Here is a 12682-nt window from a genome sequence, read left to right on the forward strand (position 1 = left end):
GAAGATGCGCTTATATGATACGCTAGAATTTACTCTTAGGTCTTGTTTGTTTTTGTAAATAAAATGAGATGAGATTAGTTGAGATTAAAGTTAAAAAATTAAATAAAATATTGTTAGAATATATTTTTTAATATTATTTTTTTATTTAAAAAAATTAAATTATTTATTTTATTTTATATTTAAATTTAAAAGAATTATAATAATTAGATAAAATAAAATGAGCTATTTTTTTGAAAACAAACGAGGCCTTAAAGCTAAACTCGCGGCCCTTGCTCGCTGGACTGTTTTGGACCAACTGAACAAATTTGTACGAGTGTGGCTGTGGCCCTCCCTAAGATTGAAGACGGGCCTATGTTTTCAAACAATCCTAAAACGGCCCACGCACGACCCTCATGTTTTTTTTAATTTGACTTCCTCCATTCTCTCTATCAGAAAATCCGGGTCGACCGAGCTGGTAGCGTGCCTTTGTGTCCGGGTGGAATCCAGCCGTACAGAGGCTGGTTATTTAACGTGGTCAACTCCCAATACAGCAGTGAACTGCGCTCCACGTACGCTGCATTTCTTAACAAGCTAGTAACCAAATTTTTAATCCTAACTTACTTGTGGTGATGATCTTCCTCGTATATCTGAAGCAAGACTTCCTCCAAAAACCAGAAAATCAAACATACTATAATGTCTTTATTCATGTTTTTCAAACATCTGTTTCGTCTGTCTGAAGCACAAATCCTGATTAATTCTCCCTTTGCCGCCGCCTACTTCTACCTAGGCCAAATGCATGCAGCAAACCTTATCTCTTGATCATGGCGTCCACACGGTTGCTTTGAACAAGACTTTTAACTTATATTATATCCATTATTGCAAGAAAAACGGCTAGGGTTCTCCATATAAAAGAACACCCACCTTCATTCCTTTTCATTATCGGCCTTTTGATATATATCTACAGATAGAGTACTTGATTATCTGTGACTTTCTTTCTCTGGAGAAGTTTGAGAGAAATATGATGATGAATCTTGGTTGCTTTTTGAAGTACTTCTTCGTACTAGTTTCATGGACTTTCATGGCTAGTGCTATTTCTGAAGCAGACCCGGACCCGACCCGAATGACTAGTGCCTTGCTCATAAGGGTTGACCAGTCCGGTAAGGGAGACTTCAGAAATATACAGGACGCCATTAATGCAGTGCCCTCAAACAACTCGGAGCTTGTGTATATTTGGGTGAAGGCTGGGATATACAAAGAAAAGATTGTTGTGCCTGCAGACAAGCCCTTCATAACAATAAGTGGAAGAAACGCAGCTGAGACTGTGATAACATGGAAGGAGGGAGGGGAGATCTATGAGTCTCCAACGTTTTCTGTCTTGGCTTCCGATTTTGTTGCAAGATTCCTCACCATCCAGGTATATTATTTACTATTAATTTTGGTGTTTTTACAAAGTTCTTGATTGCCTTTTGCCTATCTATCTATGATCGAGGGAAGATTCGAATCCAAGATCTCCATTTTAGAGGTTGAGAATTTATGTCAATCAGACCACGTGACTTTGATACGAGCACAAAGTAATTGAGCATTTCATGCAATAATAAAAAAATTATTTGTAACTTTGTTTTTTGAGGTATATAATGTATCATTGACACATCAAACGTATATATCATGCACCGCTAAACGTCGTGGCAGGATTTGAATTGTCATGTCAGTAGTATGGAAGATGCATCCTTGATATATATGTCACGATTTGATTATATGTTGTGTTAGGGGGGGAGGGTATATTTTTTGTACCGCAAAGATAATTTTCATACTTTTAATGTTAGAAAAGCTAGTTTTAGTGTATGTCTTTAATTTGTTAATTTCTTATCTTTATTTAATTTGTAAAATGGTATATATTGTTGATAAGATAACATGATCAGGTACAAGAAAATGATTTATTTGTGATCAGTTATTTCAAGTCAAAATGATTATTTTTTATCAAAACAAGTGTTTTTTTGACAATAGTCGTTTGTCTTAAATAATCCGTCACAAATACTTATTTTTCTTATATATACGTACTCATGATCGATAAAAGTGTAATATATATTAATTATACATGATGATCGATATACATGCAGAATACAAATGGTGGTAAAGCTGTTGCATTGTGGGTTGCGGGAGATAGGGCAGCATTCTATGGTTGCAGGATCATGTCTAATCAGGATACCCTACTTGATGATACTGGAAGGCATTATTACAGAAATTGTTATATACAAGGAGACACTGACTTTGTTTGTGGAAATGCTGCTTCTCTGTTTGAGGTAATTAACTTGCTTCACTGCAACTAACAAAAATATTTATATTTTGTCTGTTATTACGATAAAAATGATTATTTTTTATTAAAATAATCACAAATAATCATTTTTTTTTATAGTGGACCTTCTTTATTATATATATATAGAGAAATATTTTAATTATAAAAAAATTTCATAAAAATAAATTCATAAATTGACGTGTCTTAATTGATATAATACGTTATTTGTTTGTAAATTTATTTTTATAATATTTTATTATGGTTGTACTTTGTAACGCGTTTCGTGTATATATATATATATATAATTGATCAGTAATATAAATATATATATATAGTTATAGTTATAGTGGTACGTAGTCTGTGCCGTCCTATTATAAAAATTGAACTTGAACATTTTGAGGTTGTTTTTTCATGCAGAAGTGCCATCTGCACTCGCTGTCGGACGCAGCAGGAGCTATCACGGCCCAACGGAGGGAGTCGCCGTCGGAAAACACAGGCTTCATCTTCTTAGGTTGCAAGATCACCGGCGTAAAAACTGCCGTACTCCTTGGAAGGCCATGGGGTCCCTATTCAAGGGTCGTCTTTGCCTTTACGTACATGTCAAGTGTAGTGCTGCCCCAGGGTTGGGATGACTGGGGATCAGTTTCCAAACAAAAGTAATATTCTTTATAACTAATTTCTTTCTTAATTTGTCTCCCTTAAGTTGATTTATTCAAAGTAAAACAAAAGCTCATGGGTATTTATTTATAATTACAAAGTTGTCAGTTTAATTATTTAAATTATATGATCATTACAATATATAAATGATCAGTTCAAGACGCGGAATATTTAATTAAGAGTAGTATTACTATTACTCTTCATGCTTAATTTTATCATCTTTAATCATACCAACAAGTATATATACTGTGTAGCACACTGTAGGTGATTTTATTATCTTTATAATTCACTTATGAAAAAAGATATTTATAACCGTAAATTGTGCAACCGCTACTCCTCACTTATATATACGTGTTTATCAAAAAAATATATACGTGTATATTGTAAGTGATTTTATAGGTCAACTACTGATATAAAAAGTCACTTAAAACATGACACACCATGCACCTGGTATGATAGAGATGCGATGCTAATTAAATTTAAGATGAAAAACGTTATTACTCATTAGTTAAAGAGTTATTTTATTTTTAAGTCATTGTGCAGCACATATGACCATCTAGTACATTACTTTAATAGTAAAATTTAATTTATAAGATTTAAATTTTAAAATTTATCTTCTAATCTTCCAAATCACATTTTATTCGATGTGATTTAAACAACGACTTGATAATAGAACTTTTTTTTAATCAAATTGTGTGAAGTGGTACTGAAAGTTCTATTTTGATATCATGTTAAATCATCGCAAATTCCGAAAAGTTTGAAAAGATATAGACTTATATTGTAAGAATAATTAATTAACCGAATTAAGCTAAAGATTTTGCTACAATTTGTGATGGATTTTTATTACTTATAACTTGCAGAACGTCATACTACGGGGAATACAAGTGTTATGGAGCAGGAGCTAATACGTCGAAGAGGGTACAGTGGTCTCACAATCACATGACAGTCCAAGAAGCAGCCCCATTCTTGACAAAGGACTCCATTGGTGGCAAAACTTGGATTAGGCCATCCCCAACCAGTTTCAAGAAATTCTCTACTATTTCTAATTAGAATATATTATTAATTAATCATGGGCATGTTGATGAAATTAATTATATTCTTTTCATGTAAAATTAAATTAAAATCTCTCATTGTTTCTAATTTTTAAACAATTTATTTATCCACCGAAAAAAAAATATATATATATATATGTACTTGCATGATCTAGCGCTCCCCAATACTTATAATAATAATTCGCATTGATTTTTATATTTTATAGTATTTGGCAATAATTAAAGAAGTTGTGAGAGATGAATATGATACATGATGTACAAGTAATATAGATTTAAAAATGCCAAGAACCTAATGGTCTGGTGACATAAAATTCGATTTTTTAAATGTGAAATTTGGATTCAAAACTTCACACCCTTGTATAATATATATATATATATATATATATATATTTGAGAGCAGTGCTACCATAAGTCCTATACTTTATACATCCATTTAAAGACATGTCATTTTATATTTTTATCATATTTTATTTATAAATATGTCTGAATCATTTTCATTACGTGGATAAAAATATAAAATGATATATTTTTAAGTGGGTATATAGGAGTGTGGGGTTTATGTTTAAAATTTATATATATATATATTTATATAGATTTAGAAATATTTCAAATATATTCGTTTTTCATGACTATAATTGATCAAAAGGATTTTCTTTAATTTATGGCAGTTTTTTTCTCCTCCATTTCATGACCATAGGAAAATAATGAAATGGGGCCCCTTTTTTTTCATTTTATACATAATTCTCAATGAAACTGCGACACGTGTGTCAAAACTCGCTGATTAAAAGTTCTACAAAAAAAAAAAAAAAAAATCATCATAACTAACTTTAAAAACGCTTTAAATATGTTTACGAAACAGTAAACAACTTTCTAACAACATGTCTCGTTTGGTTTCGGAAATGAAATGAGATGAGATGAGATGAGATTAAAGTTAAAAAGTTGAATAAAATATTATTAGAGTATATTTTTTAATATTATTTTTATCTTGGGATTTGAAAAAATTGAATTGTTTATTTTATTTTATATTAAAAGTTAGAAAAGTTGTAATGATTAGATGAGATGAGATGTAATGAGATGAGATGTTTTTAAGTTATGATAAATTATATTTTCTGCTGCAATCTCAACATATACTTAATAATGATAAATATCAATAAAAAAATTCTATAAAAATAAGCATATAAACCGATGTAATTTGGTATGGTATGTTTGATTATAAAACTCTTTTTATTATAAAATAAACCGAATATCTAATACCAAACCATATCAAGAGTTATAAATTTAATTTGATAAAGAAAAACACTACTCTTCTAGTTGGTGGCTCTTGCTAAAATTTTTATTAAAATTTTTTTACTTAGTGATTAAGGAAATATTTTTTAATAATATTGTGATTTTTTTTATTTTTTTAAAAAATACATATAAAAAAAAAATCCTAATATAACTGGTGGCTGTAGAGCCACCCTCGGAGAAATGCCATTGGAATATTCATTTGTTCTAGCTAGCCATATTTTACTTTAGTTATCCTCTTTGTCATCTACATTGGAATAAGCATTGAATAGGCAAACTTGACTTTAGCTACGGTGGTTAAACATATTTATTGAGAAGTGTTTATTAAGCAAATAATATAATGAGCTTTATTAAAAATTATATTTCTCATTTTCACACCACACATTATACAAAATTTTTATTTTTATTTTTATTTTCTCTTACGAAATATGTGTTGTATAGACGATGAGTAAAATAACTAAATTAGTTTAAGAATAATAAAATAAAGAATTTTTTTAAAAAAAAATAAATAAATATGATATATGATGTACGAGAATGATGAATAGCAAAATTCATATAATATTCTTATTTTCTCTTTTTGGTTTTGATTCTTGAACATCATTTCCATTTTGGTCTGGGTAGTTTTGGTCACATTTTTCTTTGTAGCACCTCTGATATATAGATCGTTAAAAATTATCAAAATAAAAATTTTAAAAAATACTTAAAAAGGTAGATAAAAAAATTATTATTATAGAGATTGAGATGACTAATTCAATATAAAGTTTAAATTTAAAATAATTAGTCAAAAGAAAAAAAGTTCCATTAATATACCTAAACCAATGTCAATCTTTGGGTATACACCACAAATAATTTTTAAATTTTTAAATTTCTTCTCTTACTAAATGTGTGGTGTATTAATAATGAGTATAAGAATTCAATTAATAATATATAGTTTATGAAAATGAGTAACAAAAAAACTCTTTAACATTTTTGGTCCATAATTACACACCAAAAACGTCCTTAATTTTATGAAAACCCTATTTTAATAGAAAAATTTTATTTATAAGCCTCATACACCATACACCATCATTTTTATGATTTTTTTAAATTTTTTCTCTTACCAAATGTATGGTATATGAATGATAAGTAGAAGAATTTAATTATTTTAAGAAGAATAAAATAAATAAAAAATTAAAAAAATAATAAAATTGTGGTATGTGATGCGTGAAGCTTATGAATAGAAATTCTCATTTTAATAAGTATGAAAATTAATAAGTATGAAAATCCAGTTTTACGAAAATTATAAGTATGAAAACCCTATTTTATCCTCCAAATTTCCGAAGTACCTGGGATATTATGCCCTACTGCTAGCATCATCTCCCACTCCGCCTTCCTTCTCCATCACACACACGAACGCGACAGACGTAGCCGAAGCTTGGGAAAGTACCCGTAGAAACTACTAACTAGAAAGTTCAACCTCTTTCACTGGAAGCCCCTAAGACCAGACACAGTTTCAACGATCGAAAAGCGAACGAACCCACATGGGAACCCTTGGGAAAGCAATATACACCGTCGGATTCTGGATTCGTGAGACCGGCCAGGCCATTGATCGTCTTGGCTGCCGCCTCCAAGGCAACTACTACTTCCAGGAGCAACGTAAACTCCCCAACCCTTCCATCTCACCCTTGACCTCTCGTTTTCCTAAATCTATTGATCAAGGGTTATGCAAATTTTCATTTTCCTTTTTCCTTTTGTTTTCCTGTAATTAGATCGATTCTGTGAAATGCTACTTTCTGCTTGGGTTGGGAATTTAGCTAGAGCCGGTTAGATCGTTGGCGTTTTCTGTTCAATTACATGTTTCGCTGCTGTAAATTGTTTTGGAAGTGCTTGGATTTTCTTTCACCGGAAACGCGTTGATGCAATGTTTCAAATGTCAATGAGCTGAATTTATTATGCAAATTACGAACTGAAAGCTGGCGGAAATTTTGTGAAATAGATAAGGGAGTTTGGCAAGCACTGCGCTTTCCATCATTGAGCTTAAGGCATGTGGAAGATAATGCATACACAATGAATATTTTTTTATATAGAATCCATAATAAGTATGACTTAGTTCGAAAAATATGAAAGGAAATACGTTTTCTGACATGGGTCAATGTATATGTGTACATACCAATTACAGGGAGAACCTTCGGGGGAAAACTTGAGAATCACTAGGAAATATGATTGTTGGAGGCCTCTTAGTTTTTGCACGTGCTGATTCTTAAGCACATTCACGTTTGGTGGAAGCATGGGATAAAGAATAAGTAATTAAATTTCATTGTTGCCTGAATTACGGTTGCCTCTTGGGCCTTGGCTAAGGGATGGGATGGGTTGGGTTATCTCCTATGTCCAGATCTTATCAATTAAGAAAGAAATTATTGAATCAAGGGTAGTTGAAGGATTTTATTCTTGCTCAGCTAATCATTTAGATATCAAATCAAACGTCCTTTATTTGGTAGAGAAAAAACCCATGATGGGAATCTGTGATTACACAATCTATTGTCCTACTAATTGGTTCATCTTGTGTGCTTTAAAGATGCATGAAGTGATTGATCTTCTTACTTGCTTTGCTGAGATTTTTGTAAGTGGGTTACATCATTTTCTAATTTTCCATGTTGTATGTCAGCCGACTTAGCTTTCTTTTGATTCACAGGATTCATTAGAACGTTTCTGTAGTGTCTAAGCATCAAACTGTTACGAACATATTTGATTAATTTCCTGTGGTATCTTCTCTAGTGTCTAGGCATCGAACTCTTATGAACATATTCGATAAAGCTCCTGTGGTTGATAAGGATGCATTTGTGGCCCCAAGCGCCTCTGTCATTGGGGATGTTCAAGTTGGAAGAGGATCATCTATTTGGTATGGATGCGTCTTGAGAGGTAAGATTCTTGTGGCAGTGATTATAGAGATTCTTAGAGTATTAGATTGGTCTTTCTTTTCCTTTTTTAGTTACCTTTTCATGTCACTTTTTTGGAATCTTAGATTTTATTTTTTTGTTTATTGTTTGGGGTTGGGGTGGGGGGGGAGGCTGAGGCACCTCCTTGTTGTTTGACAACAGTGGAAATATTGTGTGCATGTAGCTATGAATATGGAAAAATATAACATCTTTTTTCTACTTGATTATTTATTTCTCTAACAAACATATATGTTGTGGAACTATTATACCCTTGTTCTGCCCATTGGTTTTGGCTTGGTTGTCTTTCAAATATGTATACATCCACCATAAATAAATCACGAATGAGTCTGTATTCCAATCTACCTGCGAAGGATTAAATGAGTTTGTTGGGATGCTTTAGTATCCTATTCCAATTATGAAGTCACAACATTTTTCTTCAAGGCTCATTCTTAGCAATTTGTGAACTGTTGTTTCTTTTGTATCCTTATCAAAAATAATAATCCGGTAAAAACTTTTTTGAGTGCAGGTGATGTGAACAGCATCAGTGTTGGTACTGGAACTAACATACAAGATAACTCTCTTGTGCATGTCGCAAAGTCTAACCTAAGCGGGAAGGTCTTACCTACCATTATTGGGGACAATGTTACCATAGGTGAGTGACGTGTTGTCGATGATATGCTTGGTGTGAAACTGCTTAACATAATGTTGGTTTATTTTTCCCTGGATTAACTTGGAAATTTGAGCTGGACAGGTCATAGTGCTGTTATCCATGGCTGTACCGTTGAGGATGAGGCCTTTGTTGGTATGGGAGCAATACTCCTTGATGCTGTTGTTGTGGAGAAACATGCTATGGTTGCTGCTGGAGCCCTTGTGAGACAGAATACAAGGGTCCCAACTGGTGAGGTATGTATCCACATGTTTTTCTCTCTCATTTATCTCTCAATTCTTTTTTTTTTCCCTGATGAGTAAAATGATGATTTTATTCTACTGCAACCTAGATAGGTCTTATCTCTTGTATACCATCTCGTGTACTTGGGCTATGGCTATCTTTATCAATAATATCGTTTACTTATAAAAAAAAATGATGATTTTATTAGTGATGAAAGAGGATGTTACCATGGTACACAGGATGTGTACATGAAATCCACTTAAGGAAAGAGTGCTAGAAAAGTTAGAACTAGAGAGGGTAATATATGTTGAGCCATGAACCATCGATACAGGGTGTTAAGAACAAAAGACTTAAGCTCTGACCCCGATATCTTGAAATCCTCAAAACTAAGCTAATTTCTTTCTCTTCTTATCCACCATACTACACATGTTGGGATCATTTTTCACAAAGGTGCTCACTATAATGTCAACGAGACCATTGTTCTTGATTAAATGTAAGTGATAAATGGGATGGTGAGCCAGTGCTCACGCGGTTCTGAAACCCTCATGCCACAGCAGTGCAATCATCATATTTTCCAAAGATAAGCAGGTAATTGTTTTGTACTTGCTGGTTAATATGCAATAATCACCATTATTACATTGCAAATGTAAGATTGTGAGCTTAGACTGGATTATCTCAGTTCAAAATTTCAAATCGCCCATCCATCAGGTTATGTCAAAAGTGGGGTCAGGACAGAAAAGGTTTCTTTATTCTTCATTTCCAATTGGCCCCTCTTTGTCTCGTCTTTGTCTCTTACCCATAATATATACCCTTTGAATTTCACATAGGGGACAAATGTCTGGTGTGACAACTCAAATTGCTGTTGAAAGAAAGTATTCTGTTTAGTGTATTGAGTCAGAAAAACTCTTATTTATTTGATATGTTGGATTTGATACAAAACACTGTAATGCCAATTTAACCCTTCTGATGGATGATTCTATAAACAGCTTTTGAGCATTGCATTAGGAACACATGCCTACCTTTGGCAGATGATTAGTGAATGCTTAATAATATAAAATGCGGATAACAGGTATGGGGAGGCAACCCGGCAAAATTTCTGAGAAAGCTCACTGATGAAGAGATAGCCTTCATTTCCCAGTCAGCTACCAATTATACAAACCTTGCACAGGTCCATGCAGCTGAGAATGCAAAATCATTTGATGAGATTGAGTTTGAGAAGCTCCTTCGCAAGAAGTTTGCTCGTCGGGATGAGGAGTATGACTCGATGCTGGGTGTTGTTCGGGAAACTCCCCCTGAACTTATTCTTCCAGATAACATTCTACCAGATAAAGCACCAAAGGATCCTCAAAAATGAGATTTTAGTTAGTTTTTCTTCGGTTCAGATCTTGAATTTCAACAAAGGAATAGTTGTTTTTATGAGCAAATACATGGAAAAGGGATTATTTTCTTTCCCAATAATACCAGACGTGTTTCGGCGGAATCATTGCTTCTTCCTAGCTCTTGCCTCTAGTCTTCCGGCAGTGTTTTCAGTTTTTGGAAACTGTATTTCTTGCTTCAGGTTGTATTGATGCCAGAAGCTTCATGTGTGTTGACGCTTTTTGTTCCTTGTATTAAAGGCATCTGGTCTTCCACAAAGATTTATTGATCTGTTTATCAAGCCATTCTAGTGTATGTTAAGAGAATATTCTCCTTTGAAGACAAGTGATTGTTAGTAGTCTTTTATACCAGCAATCATGGGTTGCATGTTACTTAACTATGACTAGGATGGTGGTGAGACTTGAAACCCTTGAAAGGGAGCTCAAATTGTAAGCCGGACTTTGATAATAATCACCTGGTATAGTGTACATGAAGAGTTCCAAACTTTATTTGTGCTCTTGGCTCAAGGTTCCAAGTTATTACTAGACTTTTGATGGATTCAGCAGCGATACGAACATCAAGTCGGTCCTACATCATTTATTGTTATCTCCAAAATTCTCCATTTTGGAGATGTGGGTCTTGTGCATCAGGTGGGATTCGCTAATGTGGCATTGAGAATAGAGTAATGTTATATACAATATTTTTATTCTATTTTGATTATACTAAGTGGTATGTGATACATTTGTCACTATTAGATGATAAAGAAATATGCAATAAATAATTATTTAATAGTGCTAAATATGTCACATCATATTTAATAAGATGAAAGTGGAATGGTAATATGGTATATAGATTTTTCTTTGAGAATATGTGCTAGGTGGCAGCTGTTGTGGTAGGTATTGATGATCTAATTTATTTTTCATTTTAACAACTAATATGGTGGGAGGATTATCATAATTTTAGTGCTAGAGTGATGCATGGGCCAAATTAAGCTTTACTAAAAGAAGTGTGATTTTGCTTTAACCCTTCTCTTTTTAAAACATTTGTTTATTGGGTCAATTTATAAGTTAGGTCTTGTTTGGATATACAGTTTAAATGAGATGAGATGAACTGAGATGAGATATTATGAATATTAATAAAATTTTTGAGTCAAGATGAGTTAAAATAGTTTGTAAAAAAAAATATATTTAAATGGTGAGATGAGATGAGATAATTTTTAATTTTTGGAATTTGAAAAAAGTGTAGGTCCCACTGTTTTATAGAGTATCCGAATTGTGCACTGTTCATACACTATTTATGTCAGTTTTATACTATTTATTTATTATTCATTTAAGTTGATGTTTTCAAAATTTAAGAGATGAAATATTATGTTTGGATAACCAAAACTATTTTAAGGTAAAACTTCAGATGAGATGTTTTCATCTATTTGGATAGTCTCTAAACACATCATTTAATGTGCAATAAATTACAATTAAAACAAATAAGATATACATGAAATGGATTTTATTATATTGATCATTTAATATACTCAAATATATTCGCACAAATAATAATAAAATAGATGTTGCAAGCGGGCCACCCAGCTTTTATCGTGAGGCGTAGAGCTAGTTGAAATTTTTTTATTTTATTTTTCATAATTTTCTTTTATATATATTTTTAACATCTTTAATCATTAAAATAATAAAAAAATATACAATTTTATTAATAGTCACTTTCTTAATTATTAAATAAAAAAAATTATAATACATAAACGGTAAAATTAAATGGTCAAACTCATGGAACTATTTAGCATTTTCCTAATAAAATATGGTAAGAGTTTTAAATCCAACCATTGAAAAAGTGTCCAAAATAGGAATTCTTCCACTCTCGTTCGACCTTGTGATATATAATTGTTATGAGGTGCAGTGAAGTGAATCGAAGGTAGAAGTAGCCAGGGGTATCATAAAAGAGAGAAGCAGGCGCAGGGCATGTGATCAATTAATGTAGCAATTTACATAATTGCCCTTTCATTTGAAACGACAGTAACAGTAGCCTAGTTTGAGAAGAAATATACAAACTGAGACTGAGAAATTGTAAAACTCATTCAAGTAAATACATTGATCATTCTTGGAGATGCTGATTCCTAAAAAATCAGAAGCTTATGCTTCATCTTTCTTTTCCATCTTTATTCTTTTATATTGTTACAGTTGTATGAAATTTATCTATTTAAAATTTTTACAACTCATTTCTCGTGATTTAATGTGTCAAAAAATAAGAG

The 12682-nt window shown here is 32.2% G+C and overlaps 2 protein-coding genes across 2 annotated transcripts; both read left to right on the plus strand.

The window, feature by feature from the left end:
• The first annotated feature begins 1008 nt into the window (after positions 1–1008).
• LOC108991668 (putative pectinesterase 11) lies at positions 1009–3979 on the plus strand. Its single transcript, XM_018966000.1, has 4 exons — positions 1009–1393; positions 2097–2279; positions 2690–2928; positions 3790–3979. The coding sequence occupies exons 1-4, from the start codon at positions 1058–1060 to the stop codon at positions 3977–3979; spliced, it is 948 nt and encodes a 315-aa protein (XP_018821545.1). The 5' UTR covers positions 1009–1057.
• Positions 3980–6575: 2596 nt separating this feature from the next.
• Positions 6576–10934, plus strand: LOC108991729 (gamma carbonic anhydrase 1, mitochondrial-like). The gene is made up of 5 exons (XM_018966104.2): positions 6576–6900; positions 8020–8163; positions 8707–8832; positions 8932–9083; positions 10139–10934. Exons 1-5 carry the CDS (start codon positions 6786–6788, stop codon positions 10421–10423), a joined length of 822 nt encoding a protein of 273 aa, XP_018821649.1. The 5' UTR covers positions 6576–6785; the 3' UTR covers positions 10424–10934.
• The last annotated feature ends 1748 nt before the right edge of the window (positions 10935–12682 follow it).

This window comes from Juglans regia, chromosome 15 (assembly GCF_001411555.2).
Source record: "Juglans regia cultivar Chandler chromosome 15, Walnut 2.0, whole genome shotgun sequence".
Classification (NCBI taxonomy): Eukaryota; Viridiplantae; Streptophyta; class Magnoliopsida; order Fagales; family Juglandaceae; genus Juglans; species Juglans regia.